The sequence below is a fragment of the Brassica rapa genome, chromosome A01 (assembly GCF_000309985.2).
Source record: "Brassica rapa cultivar Chiifu-401-42 chromosome A01, CAAS_Brap_v3.01, whole genome shotgun sequence".
Taxonomy (NCBI): Eukaryota; Viridiplantae; Streptophyta; class Magnoliopsida; order Brassicales; family Brassicaceae; genus Brassica; species Brassica rapa.
In genome coordinates, this window is record NC_024795.2 from 20,862,239 (window position 1) to 20,882,632 (window position 20,394).

At 37.1% G+C, this 20,394-nt stretch overlaps 4 protein-coding genes across 4 annotated transcripts; 1 reads left to right on the top strand and 3 right to left on the bottom strand.

Annotated features, from left to right (window-relative positions):
* The first annotated feature begins 5,814 nt into the window (after window positions 1-5,814).
* On the top strand, window positions 5,815-9,933 carry LOC117126913. Its single transcript, XM_033276250.1, has 4 exons — window positions 5,815-6,582; window positions 6,639-7,446; window positions 7,684-9,494; window positions 9,919-9,933. The coding sequence occupies exons 1-4, from the start codon at window positions 5,815-5,817 to the stop codon at window positions 9,931-9,933; spliced, it is 3,402 nt and encodes a 1,133-aa protein (XP_033132141.1).
* Window positions 9,934-10,238: 305 nt separating this feature from the next.
* Window positions 10,239-10,880, bottom strand: LOC117126915 (F-box protein At2g35280-like). The gene has a single exon (XM_033276253.1). The coding sequence runs from the start codon at window positions 10,878-10,880 to the stop codon at window positions 10,239-10,241; it is 642 nt and encodes a 213-aa protein (XP_033132144.1).
* A 2,271-nt stretch (window positions 10,881-13,151) lies between these two features.
* Window positions 13,152-15,620, bottom strand: LOC117126464 (formin-like protein 13). The gene is made up of 2 exons (XM_033274415.1): window positions 14,774-15,620; window positions 13,152-14,689 (listed from the first exon to the last, which is right to left on the bottom strand). The coding sequence occupies exons 1-2, from the start codon at window positions 15,093-15,095 to the stop codon at window positions 14,613-14,615; spliced, it is 399 nt and encodes a 132-aa protein (XP_033130306.1). The 5' UTR covers window positions 15,096-15,620; the 3' UTR covers window positions 13,152-14,612.
* Window positions 15,621-19,275: 3,655 nt separating this feature from the next.
* On the bottom strand, window positions 19,276-20,304 carry LOC103858151 (formin-like protein 13). The gene is made up of 2 exons (XM_009135448.3): window positions 19,605-20,304; window positions 19,276-19,520 (listed from the first exon to the last, which is right to left on the bottom strand). The coding sequence occupies exons 1-2, from the start codon at window positions 19,924-19,926 to the stop codon at window positions 19,444-19,446; spliced, it is 399 nt and encodes a 132-aa protein (XP_009133696.2). The 5' UTR covers window positions 19,927-20,304; the 3' UTR covers window positions 19,276-19,443.
* Between the last annotated feature and the right edge of the window lie 90 nt (window positions 20,305-20,394).

The window sequence follows — 20,394 nt, forward strand, 5'->3', positions numbered from 1 at the left end:
ACCTGTTATACCTCAACCTATCAATGTTCCCACCAAGCGGATCTCTAAACCACCACGTCATCTTCAGGATTACCACTGTTCCTCTGCAGTTTCTTCAACAGAACACCCCATCTCTAACGTAATCTCCTATGCTGCTCTCTCGGACCCTTACATGATCTTCATTAATGCTCTCAATAGCATACCTGAGCCTTCTTCTTATGCTCAAGCCCGCAAGATCAAGGAATGGTGTGACGCTATGGGTATTGAGATAACGGCTCTTGAAGATAATAAGACATGGATTGTATGTTCTTTGCCAGCAGGGAAGACAGCAGTGGGTTGTAAGTGGGTTTTCAAAATCAAGCTTAATGCTGATGGAACACTTGAAAGGTATAAAGCACGCCTCGTTGCTAAAGGATACACTCAACAAGAAGGCTTGGACTACGTTGAAACTTTCTCCCCTGTGGCCAAGTTAGCCACTGTGAAACTTCTTATAGCTGTTGCAGCTGCAAAAGGATGGTCTCTTTCTCAACTAGACATATCGGATGCCTTTCTCAATGGCGATCTAGAAGAGGAAATATATATGACTCTCCCACCTGGATACTCTCCAAGACAGGGGGAATCTTTCCCACCAAACGCAGTCTGCAAACTCAAGAAGTCTCTTTATGGACTCAAACAAGCATCTCGCCAGTGGTTCTTAAAATTCTCTGCTGCTTTACATGAGTTAGGATTCAAGACTTCTTCTGGTGATCAGACCCTTTTCATCAAGAACTCTGGTAATGTTTACATGGCTATATTAGTCTATGTTGATGATATTATAATTGCCAGTAGCTGTGATCATGCCACGACCCTTTTAAAGAAAGCTCTTGAAACTTCTTTTAAACTCAGAGACTTGGGGACACTTAGATATTTCTTGGGGCTTGAAATTGCTCGCTCATCTGCTGGGATTACTTTATGTCAGCGGAAATATATTTTGGATCTTTTGACTGAGACAGGATTACTCGGTTGCAAACCTGCCTCTATTCCCATGGATCCTAGTGTTAAATTGTCTACAGAAGATGGAGTTTTACTTGAAAATCCTGAGGCGTATCGTCGACTGATAGGAAAGCTTCTGTATCTGACATTTACTCGTCCTGATATAACATTTGCAGTACATCAGTTATGTCAGTTCACAGCTCTTCCTCGTGCTCCTCACCTTCACGCAGCGTACAAAGTTCTCCATTACTTGAAAGGAACGGTTGGTCAAAGTCTCTTCTATTCTTCTACCTCTGATCTACGTCTCTCTTCGTTTGCTGATGCTTCTTGGAGCTCTTGTCCTGACACTCGTCGCAGCGTTTCTGGACTGTGTATGTTTGTTGGCTCTGCTCTTATTGCTTGGAAGTCAAACAAACAAGATACAGTCTCATGCTCATCTGCGGAATCAGGGTACCGAGCTATGTCTGAAGCTGTTCGCGAAGTGATATGGTTTCGTAACCTCCTTGAGGATCTCTGGATTGATCACTCAGGTCCTACTCCCCTCTACTGTGACAACACTGCAGCAATACACATCGCCAACAACGCCGTCTTTCATGAACGGACAAAACACGTTGAGCGTGATTGCCACATTGTACGCGAGCGAGTTGTCTCAGGAATGATCAAAACTCTTCATGTGCGTTCGGAGAATCAGCTTGCTGATATCCTAACTAAACCTCTATATCCAAACCCTTTCCGGCATATCTTAAGCAAGATGGAGTTTATCAATATCTATGCTCCATCTTGAGGGGGAATATTGGGTTATATAGCTTTTACATTGTAATCGGTTTAGTTAGTTTCACTTATCACACCCGGTTTGTTCCGGTTAACTGATTCTATCAAGTGTATATAGTGACTCATTTGTCACAACGTTAATACTAACAGAAAAGTATTTCTATTTTGGCTTCTTCTTCCTCTCTCATGAACGTCCTTTTCTCCATGTTTGCTTGAAGAAGAATCCATATTTTCTGTTCATTTGTTTCACTAAAAACTTACAAAAAAAGTTATGTAAAAGATAGTAAGATGATAATTGTTATAGTCAGATTCGTCACCTCGCTTATTTGATCGCAAAATTTCCGGTGCCTTGCGTTGCTTAAACCGAGTTCTCCACAAGCTAATCATGTATTTCAGGTGTGTTATAATTATATAATATCAATACATTAACTACACCAGGTCTAGCCGCGGATATGGTTCTTACTGCGATGAGAGATTTGTAGAAAATGTTGATACGATTGTCGAAATTGTATGTAACCTCGATTGTAGAGATCATACAAAACCGGGCTCAATATTGCTTGGTATATGAGCTAAGATCAAACAACATGCAAGAGTTTAGTAATTAGTACATATGGTTTGTTATTTCAAGGTTAAAACATATCAATAAGATAACGACGTGAATTGATATACCAAGATAAGTGCTCCGGGGTAAGTGCTGGAGAGGAAAGATATCCCTCCGTATAACTTCATCATTATACCAAGACCAATTATGTACTTGGCCTAAAAATATTTTGATCAATATAATGAAACAATTAGATAAACTAGATTTGTTAATTTCTCGTATGTGTTATACTTAACAACTTGGTATCATATCACTCCAAATACCTTCATTACTATACCAAGAATTATGTACTCCTCAGCAGCTTCTTCACCATTAAGGTTAAATACCAACCAAGTACGTTCATCATCACACCTTAAGGAAAAAACATTGAATATTAACAATTAGATTAAAGAAAAACCAATATATATCATTTAGATCTATATTTTGATTAGTGTTTACTCTCTCCAAGCAGACACGATAAACGCAAACGCGAAAACAATTCGACCGGCATGGATAAGAAACAACATTTTCTCCATATTTTTCCCCGAAGCAAGAAATATAAATAATCGTATATCTATTTGTGTTTAAATGTACCAGACAGAAAAAGAAAGTCTGTTAGGAAGGAAGATGATGATCACCAAAGAGACGACTATATGGTAATTGAATGATGGAAAATTAAATATACAAACTGTGGTTTTTTATATATAAAAGGACGAGAGTAAACGCCTACTATAAGTGACAACTTTGTTTAAGATACTACAACTAGTGATTAGTTTGACTTGTTACAAGTTGATAATATTATGCCAAATGTATTTCTGAATCATTACTGAAATGCGAGATTAGTTTGACTGATTTAAAGTAGATGTTTTTAGTGCTACAGATCCTAATTTGTTTTTACGTGTTGTGAATCTACCATATATAAATAGTTAAATACTATGAAAACAGATGAGCTCCAGAAAAACTATATAACAAATATATATATATATATATTTGGTTCTTATTTAAGCTAGAACCGTAGAACCGTAGGAAATACATGGGTAGATTGAAAACCCTAGCCGCTCTGAGGCGATCTGAAGGCGATGGCGATTCCTGAGATTGAAAACTCCATTGAGTTCTCAGTCTTCCTCTGATCTAAACGTTCCTTAACGTTAGATTGGCCAGCATCTCATCTCTCTCTCTTTTGCGGAATCAGGTTAGAATCAGGAGTGGAGCCGTTTCTTCGTGCCGTCCCCAGCAAGGCTTCGTACAAACCTTGATCGACTTCTCTGGAACCGTATCTGATCATCACGTTCTTTGACGTTGAGATCACTGGAATCACAGCGGAGTCTCCGATCAATAACTCTAATCACATTGGATCTCATTTGATCATTTGCGAATCTTCAAGCTGAATTATTCATATTCGATTACATTCCTTGGTGTATCGGATCTATTGATAACCGTAAAGGTTATTTGTGAAGCGTAGTGTGATCTCACTCCATATCATTGTATGGGGTCTCTCGCCCGTATGAAATCTTCGCACTACGCGGATGTTAAAGGAAAAGGGATTCTTTATGAAGATGATGATGAACCAATTAAACTGGTCGATCGTGATGACTCCTTTGTCATTAAGGAATTCGGTCTGTCACTAATTGGTAAGATCCTCAACCCTAAAAAGCAGAATGTGGAGAAGCTTCTCCAAACTATGCCCTCCCAATGGGGGTATGGCAGAAAAAATAACGGCTAATGATCTCGGGAATGGGAAGTTCCTATTCAACTTTACGACGGAGGAGGACCTGAAATACGTTCTGAGCCAGGGGCCTTTTCACTATAATTTCTGTATGTTTGTGTTGGTCCGATGGGAGCCTATCGTACATGATGATTACCCGTGGATCATACCATTCTGGGTTCAGTTGATTGGCTTCCCTCTTCACCTCTGGACAGACAAGAATTTGGAGAATATTGGTGGAAGAATTGGTTACATTGATACCATGGAACTATCTGAGGGCCGTATGCTCATAGATGTAGACTCACGTCGGCCTCTAAAGTTTTCCAGGAAGGTGGATTACAAAGGCGATGAGGTTACGATTGAGATTAAGTATGACATGTTGTTTAAACATTGTACACTTTGTGGTATGCTAGCCCACGAAAAAGGTTATTGTCCATCTCTCGACACTCGATCAAGGATACAACATCCAAGGGATAGGTCAGATGTTTTCACGCGTGTGCAGTTGCCTCTGGAGCAACCGAGTCACAAGTTGAAGACTGGAGATGCTCGTGCTGGATCCCAACCTAATGCGTACTCTTCTCGCCAGTCTTCGCTGAAGATTGCCGAAGCTCCATCCCGCTACTCCTCCTATCAAGCCACAAAACATGATCTAAGGAATAACTTAAGAGAAAGAGCGTCTGAGGATTCGAGCATACAGTCTCGCTCATGGGAGGAGAGACGCAGCCGGGGTAATCACACTGATAGGATTATCAGACGCAGAGATGATTCCTCTAGAAGCAACAGATATGGGGGAGCTCGTTCTGGTACGAGGCCGTATGACCGCAGATCAGAACATACATGGAGGGCAAAAACAAAGAGGTATGAAGGTGATGATATTAAGAGGGCTGATGGTGATGTTGGTACGATCTCACGCGTGATTGTTCCATATGAACAAGGTCCTGTCCCAAGCTCTTTGGTTTCACAGAACTATGATCAGAGGAGGACAAGCGAATCGGCAGGTCGAAAGCTAGCTAGCACAATTGTTACCCCGTCACGTATGGATCACCAGATAGATGACAATGTAACGGTGCGGAACAGGGGTGATGCTGTAGCTCTCACGTTCTCTCCCTTGAGGGAACATGAACTCCGTAGTGATGATGATCAGATCATTGGGGCCTTAAATGATATGGAACTTTTGGATCCACAAGATGGAGGTCTGATGGAGGATGATGCCCACGGTGATGATCTTCTAGGTTTGGATCTTATGGAGATGGAAGCCACACGATCAAACCCTATGCCTTTGGTGGTAAAAGAATCAGATAACGTAACGAAACTGTCGAGGCATAGGAAGCTTGGTGTTAAACGGGGTGCTTCTTTGGGTAACCCTAGTCGTAAGTTTGAGATCCTCCGTAGGGGATCCCCAAGTAAGTGTCCAACACTGAATAGCACACACGTGTCTGGAGGAGCTGCGAAGTCAAGCGCCCTCGCAATGGATCAAAGAAGTCTGTTGGAAGTTCGTCTAAAATTGATGGTTTGATGAGTTCCAAAAACTCATCACACATTTCTAAATGAGGACGATGAGTTGGAACTGTCGAGGGATTGGGAGCGACCTCACAGTTCGACGCCTTACGGAGATGTGTCAGAAGCATCGCCCAGGACTTGTGTTCCTTTCTGAGACGAAGAATAAAAGGCCGTTGTTGCAAAACATTCAGGCCGACTTAGGATTTGATCATTTGTTTACTGTTGAGCCACTTGGACTCAGCGGAGGTTTAGCTTTGTTTTTTTTATGGATGAATTTCAAGTTAATGTTTTATTTTCAAATAATCGCATGATTGACATTGAGGCAGTCATTGGTGGAATAAAAGTCTATATGACATTTGTTTATGGAGACCCTGTATTAGAAAGAAGAGATCTAGTTTGGGAGCGTCTTACGCGTTTCTCAACAACAAGAGATGGACCTTGGTTCATGATTGGAGATTTTAATGAAATAACATGTCACAATGAGAAGGAAGGAGGAAGGCGACGCACAGATAGTTCTTTCCTTCCCTTCAAGCAGATGCTTCACGATTGTGGAATGCTAGAATTCCCTTTCACGGGGGACATGCTCTCCTGGGTTGGGAAGAGAGCAGGAGGATCTACTGTTCGATGTCGCTTGGACAGAGCAGTAGGAAATGCAGACTGGCATGAAAAGTTTCCCCATTCGACTGTGAAGTATATGAGGTTGTGGGGATCGGATCATCGTCCGATTCTTGCAGACATTCTCATAAAGCCAATGAGAAGATCAAAAAAGTTCAAATTTGATAAAAGATGGCTGGATAATGAGGAACTAAGGCAAGTTATCCTTGAAGGATGGAAATCTCCGGATCTCCCTCCCAATGCAACGATTATGGAACATATTTCCTGTTGCAGAAAAGCCTTGAGTGAATGGCGGAGGCAACATAATGTCAACTCGGCGAAATTAGTGGAGGAGCTTAAAGAAAAGGTGGAGGGCTTATATGCAGATGATAATGCCACAACTGAAGAGATTGCAGTAGCTTTGAAGGATCTCTCTGATGCTCTTAAAGCTGAAGAAATGTTCTGGAAACAGAAAAGTCGGGTGTTCTGGCTGAGAGAAGGAGATAGAAACACGAAATTTTTCATGCCTTGACAAAGCAAAGAAGAGCAAGAAATAAGATCACACAGCTCTTAGATGAGAATGGAAATATTGTTGAGGATGAGGAAGGACTAGTAGCCATTGCTACTAGCTATTTTAGACAGATCTTTGAGTCGACAGATCCTGAGGATATTGAAGAGGCGCTAGCTCATGTACCAACCACGATCACTGGTACAATGAACGACAATCTTACTGCTCCGGTCACTGAATGGGAAGTCAAATTAGCGCTCTTTGCTATGCATCCGGAAAAGGCCCCTGGGCCAGATGGGATGACTGCGCTTTTCTATCAAAAATTTTGGGATATAGTAAAGGAGGATTTAACTCTTATGGTTAATAAATTCCTTATTGAGGGGACAATGGCGAGTGGACTGAATGACACAAATATATGCCTCATTCCGAAAACAACGAAGCCTAATGCTATGGCCCAATTCAGACCCATTAGTTTGTGTAACGTCAGCTATAAGATAATCTCTAAAGTCTTATGCGAGAGATTGAAGAAAGTGTTACCAGGATTGATATCGGAAACCCAGTCTGCCTTTGTGGCTGGGAGACAAATTTCAGACAACATCATGATCGCACAAGAGATGTTTCATGCTCTGAGAACTAAGCCTAATGGACGCAATAAAAGGATGGCAATCAAGACTGACATGAGTAAAGCATATGATAGGATGGAATGGTCTTTTATTGAAGCTGTCATGCGTAAGATGGGTTTCTCAGAAACTTGGAGAGCCTGGATAATGCGATGCATTACCTCGGTGAAGTATAAGGTCCTCATGAATGGAGAGCCCAGAGGAAACATAGTTCCAGGTAGAGGTCTACGTCAAGGAGATCCTTTGTCTCCTTTCATTTTTATTCTATGCACGGAAGCGCTCGCTAGCCTTCTTAATCATGCAGAGAGACAAGGGAAGATAACAGGGATGCGTGTTACACGCGCGTGTCCATCGGTGTCCCACCTTCTTTTTGCTGATGATAGCCTTTTCTTCTGCAAGGCGGAGCCCCGTGAATGTGAAGAAGTAATGAAAGTAGTCAGGATGTATGGTAAAGCTTCAGGCCAATGCATCAACTTTGATAAATCGTCCTTACTCTTTGCTAAGCGGATTAATGCGACACGTAGACAAGATATTAAAGATGTGCTGGGAATCCAAAATGAAGGTGGAATGGGAACGTATCTAGGAATCCCGGAAGACATAAGTGGATCTAAGTGCACACTTTTTGCGTTTCTAAAGGATAAGCTGATGCATAGAGTGAATGGATGGACAGGCAGATGGCTCTCAAAAGGAGGAAAGGAAGTGTTGATTAAATCCATTCTGCTAGCTCTTCCGACATATGTAATGTCTACTTTCCTGCTCCCTTTGGAGATATGTGAAAACCTTGCAAGTGCCATTGCTAAATTCTGGTGGAGTTCAAATCCACCAAAAAGAGGACTACACTGGGCGAAATGGGAGAAAGTCTGTTTACCAAGAGAAGAGGGTGGGATTGGTTTTCGCATGATCCATGAGTTCAATTTGGCATTATTGGCAAAACAACTATGGAGACTAGTTCAATTCCCAGACTCTTTGGTCGCTCGGGTTTTAAGGGGAAGATACTACAGGATGAGTTCGCCACTTAGAGTAATCTCTGCTAGTAGCCCATCGTACGTGTGGTCTAGTATTAGTGCTGCGCGAAAGCTGCTTCTGAAGGGAATCAGACAGAAGATACATTCAGGCTATGATGTAAAGGTGTGGGAGGATCCATGGATTCCAACGACCCCTGCGAGACCAGCTCTCCCTTTGGCGCCGGTGATGCATCCTAATATGCGAGTTAGTGATTTCATTGACCCGGAAACGAAAGAGTGGGATGTTGGACTTTTGGAGATGTATGTCAACCCGGAGGATATACCGCTGATAAGGAGTTTGGCCACAAGTTCGACACATCGTCGGGATACATTCTGTTGGAACTATACAAGGAATGGCCAATATACGGTTAAATCTGGATATTGGGTCGCCCAGAATGAGCTAAAGATAGAGGGGGAAAAGGAAGCCCTAGAACCGAGTATCACAGAGCTTCAAGCCTTTGCTTGGAAGGTTAAAGCACCTACGAAGATATGTCATCTTATATGGCAGCTGCTATCTGGCCATGTTGCAGTAACGAGGAATCTAGCGAGACGCAATATGAGATGTGAAAACTACTGCCCACGATGTGGAGAGCTAGAAGAATCTGTAACCCATGCTATTTTTGAGTGTCCACCGGCTCTACAGGTCTGGACCTTAGCATCTACCCCGTCAAGTCCTGGCCTATTTCCTGTATCAAGCATTTACGCAAATATGGATTACCTATTCTGGAGAAAAAACAACATTATCGAGCCGGAACAGGGCAAGGATCCTTATCCCTGGATAATTTGGTACATTTGGAAGGCTAGGAATGACAAACTTTTCAGAGGAATAGATAGAGATCCTTTGGAGACAGTCCGACATGCAGAGAGTGAATGTCAGGCATGGTTTAATGCGAATGAAGTGGTACAACCTATGGTACAAGAAGTCATTTCAGCGGAGAACATTTGCTTGCTAGATGGATCTTGGACAGCCTCCGCTCAGTATACTGGATGTGGATGGGCCTGGTTGGACAGTGGAGGAAACATTCAACTGTTGGGGACAAGAAATCTCAATCGACAAGAATCAGCTTTGCATTCGGAGGTAGAGGCTCTGCGATGGGCAATGGAGAATATGCTGCAACACTCAACGTGCCAGAACTTTGGGACAGACTGTAAGGAGCTGATAGCAATGATAAAGGATCCTCATGCATGGCCCAGCTTTGCGACAGAATTAGAAAGGATAGAGACGCTGCTGATTTGCTTTCCGGATTTCAACATCATTCATGTTCCACGAGCGCGCAATCATTTTTCAGATTTTTTAGCCAAAACTGCTAGATCCTTCCATAGGAAGTTACATTTTGTTGGTTGTTCTATTCCGGTCTGGTTACCCAGACCACCTCAAGCTTGAGTAATAGAATAGCCGTTTGACGTAAAAAAAAAAAACCGTAGAACAAGAACAGTTCTGCGAAGATGGTCAATATACATCTTGTCATGTGCATTTTTTTTTTTGAAACACATTGTCATGTGCATATATATACTAGTGGCATGCCTGCGGGCGGGGCGGTTGTATTTTGGTATAATTTTTATGTTTTTGATGTAGCCATATTTTGGAGTTATACGTTCCGGTTTTTTGTTTTGTTTTTGCATGGGATATGAGGATAGATATTATTCTGTTATCTTTTGATGATTAATGAAACTGGAAAAATTAGGTAATGTTTGAATGAAATTTGTCCGGTTGAAACAAACGTCATATGAATAATAATATGAAGAGTTCTGTTTATATTCCAATGCCTTGACGAAGAAGAAAAACCTTATTTCATTCTCCTTAAGCAAAACGATAATTACCTAATAGAATAACTGTTGGTAATTTTAATAATAATAGAAACTTTCACTAATCATAATTTATTATTTAAAATGAAAATACATAAATGATAGAGTTTAAATGGAAATAACTTAGATGAAAATTAAGGAATAAAACAGAAAAAAAGCTGGAATGCTTGGTTCTCTCAGTTGCAAACGTCTTGTTCGTTTACATCATGTAAACAAACTTTGTCAATTTCTTATAATAGTAGCACGTATCACAGCGCTCGTGAATATTGTCTCTGTGGCATGCGATGGTCTCCCTTGTGTTACGGTAAGCAGTCATGTAAGACTCAAGTCTTGTGACTCTTATTCCATGGAGTGAGCGCTTGACCCTTCTCCAGCACCTGTCAGCTCGGTTTTTGCTTTGTCTCCATCCAAGGATATCTAATATTGCTTGTCCAATTGCCGTTTCTCCCTTAGCTAGCATTCTTACACCATAAAGGTAAACAGCTTTTTCGTACGAACCTTCTGCTGCGATCTGAAGATGTAGCAAGCCTCCATTGACGTTTTGGTGGTGGAAATATTGTTGTATCCCCCGTACGTAATGAGCTTGCAAGTTACCGCTTGCGAGGCAATTTTCCATAAGACTTTGGTACCTTTGTAACGCAGCTCGTGGATGAACGGTTAACGGGTGGATATTGAGGTTCCTATAGACAATAGGAACTGCGGCGGAGCGGGCAAGAGGAGGAACCGCAGCCAAGAGATTGCGGACTGCTCTCCTGGAGTGCCTTGCTACACGTGAAATGATTTCTGTTTGCATATCAATTGGCATGAGTTTGAGGTTAGAGAGAGCTCTGTTTCCGGCCATTGTGATCTGAGTGTTTTTTCTTCTAGTTAGTGCTTGTGGAAGTTTCAGAGTTTATATGTATGTCGAGCAATGTTTATTGCTTGACGTGATCTTGTCTTTGTAATTGAATTTTTTAAAGTAATTTCGGAAAGTATGCTCTTTTCATAGTAACTGTTGTATTTTTTTTTTTTGATAATCATTCGAACTTCGTATATATTGGATTCCATGTATAGTTTAAATTTGGTGTTGACTATCTTTTGTTATCATACTGTATTTAATAGTATAGATATATATGAGAATTGGATTAATGGATTTGATTTTTTTTGAATTTTGAATGACTAAGATTTTGTTTATGAATTTTGAATGACTAAGATTAGTTTTTATAAGTAAAAGGCATAGAAGAAACCTGTTTTGGGCTTAATGTATTAAATCAGGTTTGGTGGTTTAGTACACGTTATTATTAGGTTGTTTTAATTTATAAAAATCAGCTTTGGGCTAAGTATCAGAAAATGAACACATGTTTTAAGCCCATGTGCATAAACCGTTTAATAAGTTTTCTTAAGTTTCCATGCATGGTAAAATCATAGGTCAAACGTGATAAGGATGCGGGAAGTAAAATATTTTTTGTTTGTAGTTTGGTTAAAATATTTTTTGTAATTTGATCAACAGTTTCGGTTTGTTGTAGGAAATATTGAACAAATGGATTAACAATATTATTTTTTTTCAACTAACTTTCTTTTGTAGAAAGAGCCCAAAGGGCTTTTACATGGTTTCAGATACATTGAAGGGTCCATTAGGAAAACAACATAATATAACATTTAAAGCCCAATAAAGAGAAAACAGTCTAAATCTAAAAAGCCCTAACAGATTCATCTTCAATCAACACGTGTCTTCCATTTTCGAGCAACAGAATTCCAACGCCGTGAGTAGGACGCTGCCGTAAGGATTCTGTTCTCTCTACATCGAAAAACAATACGCACCGATTCAATGGATCTGAAAAATACTCTCCTTCGCGCCTCTGCTCCTTCAATTTCCGTTCTCTTCCTTTGGATGTGAAAAGCTCCAAATACCTTCAAATCGATTTAGAACCAACTATTGTCAAAACATTTGCTAAAAGCAAACTTTGACTCTTCTTAAGTTGACCCACAAACCGTGGAGGATAATCTGTAAAACCCAAAACTCTTGTCCTTCTGAATACTTTGCCAAGATTTATAACAGCAAAGATTGATTTCATCCAGAAAAAGAGATTGAGGATGACCATCGGAAAAAGATGAAAACCAAGAAACAGCCGGAATATTTATTAACCCAGAGAGTATTAGAAGATTATTCACAAACACAACAAAAGTATCGCAAAGCGAAGATTTTAAGTCGGCTAAACCGAAGCATACATCCGCAAACGGAAAGGAAAATCGAACTAAGCCGAAGGTCCGATCAAATATTTACATACAAAAAAACAAAAGGAGAAAAAGGTAACCAGCGGTGGTGAAACCACCGGCCCCTAAACGCTATTTGTTTTCTTTGAAAGTTCTTAGAGAGAGGTTAGAGAAAAAGTAGAGAGATAATGGATTAACAGTATTAAAGCCCAATAAAACCACACTCTCCCGTAAAAGAAAAAAAACGAAGCACAGTCTCGCGTAAAAGAAAAAAGTGAAGCTCCCTCCGTCTTTGACACGTGGCGGCAAAAGGAACAGGATGTGCTGAGGTGGCACTCTAAGGAGAGTTTCTCGGCAACTTTATTAAGATAGATATATGTTTTTTTGCTTAACTCTCTTTATATTCTTGTTGTGATACGTAAGGTCCGGCCATTGTGTTATTTAACCGAGAGATTCTTATATACATGTAGGGAAAATATCATTTTAAATCCTGAGAATGTCACATTCTCGCACTTTAAACACTGAACATTTTTTACTAACACTTTAAACCTTGAAATTGACATTTTTATCATAACAAACCTCCAAGTCAACTAGGTGACATGTACTGTTTATTTTGTGATGACGTGTCGATTTTTTCAATTTCTTTTTTTCTTTCTTTTAAATAAAAAATAAAATACACAGAAAATTAAAAAGAAATTTAAAAAAATTTAAAAAATCAAAATGTCGAAAAAACGAAAAATATTCAAAAAATCTAAAATTTCAAAAAAAATATAAAAAACAACATTTCAAAATTAAAAATAAAAGAAATATGTTTAAAAATTAATCCAATTATAAACCAATATAAGTATATATAAAATAATAAGTTGAATGGTGATTCTAGATTTTGGTTTTCGGTTTTTGATTTTTAAAAAAAAAATTGATTTATTAATACTTAACTTGTTAAATTTTCAAAATTAATCCTATTATTTGTATTATTTATTAAAGTGATATTTATTTTAGTAATTTTAAGTTTGTTTAAAAAGAAATTAACTTATAAGTGAAGTTCTTAAAATAGTAAATAACTTTGAAATTAAATAAATAATTAATCAAACTTTAGAGAAACTAAAATATATGTTACTTATCTAAGAAGCTCCACTCATACCAAAACCTAACATATACAAATCTAAAGGCATAGCTCTCTATCTCTTAATTATATTTCAAACTAACTTATAGTATTTTAGTTAAGGTCAAAAACATTTTAAGTGGTCTATGAGATAATTTCTAGTTTCACAAAATTTAATAAGTTAAGTATTAATAAATCAAAAATTAAAAAAAAAATCAAAAACCAAAAAAAAAAAAGAATCTAGTATCACCATTCAAGTTATTATATATATATATATATATTTATTGGTGTATAATTGGATTAATTTTTTAAAAAATATTTTATTTTATTTTTAATTCTGAAATGTTATTTTTATATTTTTTGAATTTTTCAAAAAAATCAATTTTTTTGAATTTTCTATGTATTTTATTTATTTATTTTTTAAGAAAAAAGAAAAAAAAGAAACCGACACGTCATCACAAAATGAACAGTACAGATCAACTAGTTGACTTGGTAAGGTTTGTTATGATAAAAATATCACTTTCAAAGTTTAAAGTGCAAGTTAAAAACGTTCAGTGTTTAAAATACGAGAATGTGACACTTTCAGGATTTTTTTTTATCAAACCAACTTGTATTAAATTCAGAAGAGTTTAAGCTCCATTAAGGGAGAGTACAACAAAGCTACAAAGAGCCCAATGGAATACGAAACAGATAAACCTAAGATAGAATGAAAATACAAATCATAACAAGTAAACATTAGAAATCGCATCACAACGGTTTCATGAGTATCTTGAACGATTGCATCTCGGGTAACTCTGAGAGTCACAACCACTGCACTAAAGGAAGGGAAGAGCGTTAGCCGGGAGGAGAATCCTTACAATACCAGCCACACATGTTCATCTAATTCACTCCATACATGAGGAAATATTGGGAAAAGAGACTGCTCCAAACAGGAGGCAAGCGGATAATCAATACCCACCATTACCATATTCACCAAGCAACAAATCACAATGATTGTCTCTTTCAACTGCCACCAAGAAGAGAAACACACAGACGCTGCACCACAAACCAAGTTGAATACAATAATAGGACTGCATACTGCAGTAGAGAGTTGCATCAACGCAACATAAAAACCACTAAAAGGCACAAAGATATAACCAAAGGACACTGAGTCCATCAGTACACTACCAAATAAAGCCAAAAACCACAACTCCAGAGTCACCTACATATCTAGCATTGCATCCTTTTCAAAAGAATAGGAGTAAACAGAGAGTAAGGAGCTAAGGTGGACCTGGACGTCTATAAGCGGATGGATAAAATGAAAGCTGGAATAAGAGCCGGGAGAAGACCCATTCCCGAGCTGACAAAGATACAACCTGTGTACCACAGGAGAAGAACGCCAGTTGACAAAGATAGTGTCACCAGTGAACACAAGAACAGCACCATCATCACTGACTTACTTGAAACCCTTGAATAGTTAAACATCAGATCTAGGACTTGAGTAGCTTGTGGAGAAGAGCTGGAGGAAGTGAAAAGAACGAGGCTGACGGAGACGTCTGGTGGGTCTGGAGGTTCTGGTGGCTTGACCGGAGGAGTTTCAATCGGAAGATGCTTGTTCCGTGCCGGATCTGAAGGAGGCCTGGGCTGTGAAAGAGGAGGAAGGGCTGTCACCATCATCTTCAAGGAGGAGGAGCAGTGCTGCATCAAGCCAAGGAACGACGGCGGCGGCGGATCTGGAGGGGGGCGGAGACACGACGGAGGAATAGTCACCATCATGGCCATGGAGAGGAGCAGGGCTGTTTCAGAGAGTGGAGGAAAGAGTGGCGTGGTTAGAGCAAGGAAGATCCATCGAAACGGCGCCTCGGGATGCGGGCTCGAGAGAGTTTCTCTCTAGGGCGAACTATGTGACACTCTGAGGGTTTAAAATACGATTTTCCTATATATATATATATATAACTGTTTCAAATAGCGTCAATTTGAAAAAAAGTGAAGAGATTTGTCTTTTTCGTGTAATTTAAATATTTAGATTGATTAATCCTCATTCTTTTTTCTTTGATTGCAATGTATACTAGAACAAGGTTAAGATCCGCACCTTGCGCGGGATGAACATTATACATATAAATTATTTTATATATTATATGTTTATAGCATATTATGAAATAATAAATATATATTGAATAATTAAAAAGTCATTATCTACTACTTATATAATTAAATTGGTGCGACCATATAAATAAATTTAATAAATCAAAAAATTATTTTTTCTATTTGATATGATATATAATTAAATTTAAATGATAGTAACATATATATGGTATATGTTAATATTAATATTTATTGGATGATGCTTTTTGCTCAGATTTGTTTTTTTATCATTTGTATCTCTTATAGCAAAAAATTTAAATTAGTGATAACAAAATTTTCACTGTGAAAATAACGGTTTAAGTAATTTATAATATTTATGAAAATTAAGTTGTCAATATTTTTTCAAAATTTTTATCAAAAAAATGTTCAAAGTAAATTTCAAAATTACGATATTTATGTATTTTTATATGGCATATAGTTCAATTTAAAATGATACATATATTTATATATATTTTATTTTTGATACTTATTAAATGAGACTTTCAAGTTATATTATTTTTCAATTATTTGTATCATGTCGTAACAAAAGTTTTAAATCATAGATCATAAAATTTGAATGTGAAACTTTTAACAGTTTTAGTAATTTATTATTATTTTTAAAAATTCAAAATATAATATATAAATCATTTTTTAAATTTTTATTATATGGTTACTATGATTGTTTAATTTATTTTAATAGCTTAAAATTAAACAAATATAATTATAATACACACTTATTTTTATCAAATCTTTATTATTCAAAATCATTAATTGTCATATATACTTTAGTCACATTAGGCAATTCCGTAATCTTATTTAAGAAAATAATGAATCATATTAATAATGTATTTATTGTGGTTTAATAAAAAGCTTATTATATATTTAAATGGACCAACGTATTTCTCTAAGGATTCTAAAAATTATTCAAGTGATGATACGTGGCTACAAAAAATTGTTGCAATGCTTCTCAAATAATATATAGGGGATATTCACTGCTATGCTTCTGCGTAAATATTAAAGCATCGTTAGTCACGATTGAAGTAATCACGATTGAAGTAAAAACAACATGGAATAGATAATGAAAGAGAGATAGATAGTGTTTGTTCATTAGGCAAAAAATGATTCCATGTTTAGATCTAAGACATAAAGACAAAGGGAATCAAATCCCCTATATATTATTTGAGTAGGACGCTGCCGAAAGGATTCTGTTCTCTCTACATCGAAAAACGATACGCACCGATTCAATGGATCTGAAAAATACTCTCCTTCGCGCCTCTGCTCCTTCAATTTCCGTTCTCTTCCTTTGGATGTGAAAAGCTCCAAATACCTTCAAATCGATTTAGAACCAACTATTGTCAAAACATTTGCTAAAAGCAAACTTTGACTCTTCTTAAGTTGACCCACAAACCGTGGAGGATAATCTGTAAAACCCAAAACTCTTGTCCTTCTGAATACTTTGCCAAGATTTATAACAGCAAAGATTGATTTCATCCAGAAAAAGAGATTGAGGATGACCATCGGAAAAAGATGAAAACCAAGAAACAGCCGGAATATTTATTAACCCAGAGAGTATTAGAAGATTATTCACAAACACAACAAAAGTATCGCAAAGCGAAGATTTTAAGTCGGCTAAACCGAAGCATACATCCGCAAACGGAAAGGAAAATCGAACTAAGCCGAAGGTCCGATCAAATATTTACATACAAAAAAACAAAAGGAGAAAAAGGTAACCAGCGGTGGTGAAACCACCGGCCCCTAAACGCTATTTGTTTTCTTTGAAAGTTCTTAGAGAGAGGTTAGAGAAAAAGTAGAGAGATAATGGATTAACAGTATTAAAGCCCAATAAAACCACACTCTCCCGTAAAAGAAAAAAAACGAAGCACAGTCTCGCGTAAAAGAAAAAAGTGAAGCTCCCTCCGTCTTTGACACGTGGCGGCAAAAGGAACAGGATGTGCTGAGGTGGCACTCTAAGGAGAGTTTCTCGGCAACTTTATTAAGATAGATATATGTTTTTTTGCTTAACTCTCTTTATATTCTTGTTGTGATACGTAAGGTCCGGCCATTGTGTTATTTAACCGAGAGATTCTTATATACATGTAGGGAAAATATCATTTTAAATCCTGAGAATGTCACATTCTCGCACTTTAAACACTGAACATTTTTTACTAACACTTTAAACCTTGAAATTGACATTTTTATCATAACAAACCTCCAAGTCAACTAGGTGACATGTACTGTTTATTTTGTGATGACGTGTCGATTTTTTCAATTTCTTTTTTCTTTCTTTTAAATAAAAAATAAAATACACAGAAAATTAAAAAGAAATTTAAAAAAATTTAAAAAATCAAAATGTCGAAAAAACGAAAAATATTCAAAAAATCTAAAATTTCAAAAAAAATATAAAAAACAACATTTCAAAATTAAAAATAAAAGAAATATGTTTAAAAATTAATCCAATTATAAACCAATATAAGTATATATAAAATAATAAGTTGAATGGTGATTCTAGATTTTGGTTTTCGGTTTTTGATTTTTAAAAAAAAAAATTGATTTATTAATACTTAACTTGTTAAATTTTCAAAATTAATCCTATTATTTGTATTATTTATTAAAGTGATATTTATTTTAGTAATTTTAAGTTTGTTTAAAAAGAAATTAACTTATAAGTGAAGTTCTTAAAATAGTAAATAACTTTGAAATTAAATAAATAATTAATCAAACTTTAGAGAAACTAAAATATATGTTACTTATCTAAGAAGCTCCACTCATACCAAAACCTAACATATACAAATCTAAAGGCATAGCTCTCTATCTCTTAATTATATTTCAAACTAACTTATAGTATTTTAGTTAAGGTCAAAAACATTTTAAGTGGTCTATGAGATAATTTCTAGTTTCACAAAATTTAATAAGTTAAGTATTAATAAATCAAAAATTAAAAAAAAATCAAAAACCAAAAAAAAAAAGAATCTAGTATCACCATTCAAGTTATTATATATATATATATATTTATTGGTGTATAATTGGATTAATTTTTTAAAAAAATATTTTATTTTATTTTTAATTTTGAAATGTTATTTTTATATTTTTTGAATTTTTCAAAAAAATCAATTTTTTTGAATTTTCTATGTATTTTATTTATTTATTTTTTAAGAAAAAAGAAAAAAAAGAAACCGACACGTCATCACAAAATGAACAGTACAGATCAACTCGTTGACTTGGTAAAGTTTGTTATGATAAAAATATCACTTTCAAAGTTTAAAGTGCAAGTCAAAAACGTTCAGTGTTTAAAATACGAGAATGTGACACTCTGAGGATTTTTTTTATCAAACCAACTTGTATTAAATTCAGAAGAGTTTAAGCTCCATTAAGGGAGAGTACAACAAAGCTACAAAGAGCCCAATGGAATACGAAACAGATAAACCTAAGATAGAATGAAAATACAAATCATAACAAGTAAACATTAGAAATCGCATCACAACGGTTTCATGAGTATCTTGAACGATTGCATCTCGGGTAACTCTGAGAGTCACAACCACTGCACTAAAGGAAGGGAAGAGCGTTAGCCGGGAGGAGAATCCTTACAATACCAGCCACACATGTTCATCTAATTCACTCCATACATGAGGAAATATTGGGAAAAGAGACTGCTCCAAACAGGAGGCAAGCGGATAATCAATACCCACCATTACCATATTCACCAAGCAACAAATCACAATGATTGTCTCTTTCAACTGCCACCAAGAAGAGAAACACACAGACGCTGCACCACAAACCAAGTTGAATACAATAATAGGACTGCATACTGCAGTAGAGAGTTGCATCAACACAACATAAAAACCACTAAAAGGCACAAAGATATAACCAAAGGACACTGAGTCCATCAGTACACTACCAAATAAAGCCAAAAACCACAACTCCAGAGTCACCTACATATCTAGCATTGCATCCTTTTCAAAAGAATAGGAGTAAACAGAGAGTAAGGAGCTAAGGTGGACCTGGACGTCTATAAGCGGATGGATAAAATGAAAGCTGGAATAAGAGCCGGGAGAAGACCCATTCCCGAGCTGACAAAGATACAACCTGTGTACCACAGGAGAAGAACGCCAGTTGACAAAGATAGTGTCACCAGTGAACACAAGAACAGCACCATCATCACTGACTTACTTGAAACCCTTGAATAGTTAAACATCAGATCTAGGACTTGAGTAGCTTGTGGAGAAGAGCTGGAGGAAGTGAAAAGAACGAGGCTGACGGAGACGTCTGGTGGGTCTGGAGGTTCTGGTGGCTTGACCGGAGGAGTTTCAATCGGAAGATGCTTGTTCCGCGCCGGATCTGAAGGAGGCCTGGGCTGTGAAAGAGGAGGAAGGGCTGTCACCATCATCTTCAAGGAGGAGGAGCAGTGCTGCATCAAGCCAAGGAACGACGGCGGCGGCGGATCTGGAGGGGGGCGGAGACACGACGGAGGAATAGTCACCATCATGGCCATGGAGAGGAGCAGGGCTGTTTCAGAGAGTGGAGGAAAGAGTGGCGTGGTTAGAGCAAGGAAGATCCATCGAAACGGCGCCTTGGGATGCGGGCTCGAGAGAGTTTCTCTCTAGGGCGAACTATGTGACACTCTGAGGGTTTAAAATACGATTTTCCTATATATATATATAACTGTTTCAAATAGCGTCAATTTGAAAAAAAGTGAAGAGATTTGTCTTTTTCGTGTAATTTAAATATTTAGATTGATTAATCCTCATTCTTTTTTCTTTGATTGCAATGTATACTAGAACAAGGTTAAGATCCGCGCCTTGCGCAGGATGAACATTATACATATAAATTATTTTATATATTATATGTTTATAGCATATTATGAAATAATAAATATATATTGAATAATTAAAAAGTCATTATCTACTACTTATATAATTAAATTGGTGCGACCATATAAATAAATTTAATAAATCAAAAA

Excerpts from the sequence above, each read along its gene's own strand:
- LOC117126464 (XM_033274415.1), bottom strand. The coding sequence starts at position 15,095 with ATGGCCATGATGGTGACTATTCCTCCGTCGTGTCTCCGCCCCCCTCCA. Across the intron at positions 14,690-14,773 it reads TAACTATTCAAGGGTTTCAA|GTTGTATCTTTGTCAGCTCG; the intron begins GTAAGTCAGTGA and ends TGTGGTACACAG.
- LOC117126913 (XM_033276250.1), top strand. The coding sequence starts at position 5,815 with ATGATTGACATTGAGGCAGTCATTGGTGGAATAAAAGTCTATATGACA. Across the intron at positions 6,583-6,638 it reads TCTGGAAACAGAAAAGTCGG|CAAAGAAGAGCAAGAAATAA; the intron begins GTGTTCTGGCTG and ends GCCTTGACAAAG. Across the intron at positions 7,447-7,683 it reads CAGAGGAAACATAGTTCCAG|CTTCAGGCCAATGCATCAAC; the intron begins GTAGAGGTCTAC and ends TGTATGGTAAAG.
- LOC117126915 (XM_033276253.1), bottom strand. The coding sequence starts at position 10,880 with ATGGCCGGAAACAGAGCTCTCTCTAACCTCAAACTCATGCCAATTGAT.
- LOC103858151 (XM_009135448.3), bottom strand. The coding sequence starts at position 19,926 with ATGGCCATGATGGTGACTATTCCTCCGTCGTGTCTCCGCCCCCCTCCA. Across the intron at positions 19,521-19,604 it reads TAACTATTCAAGGGTTTCAA|GTTGTATCTTTGTCAGCTCG; the intron begins GTAAGTCAGTGA and ends TGTGGTACACAG.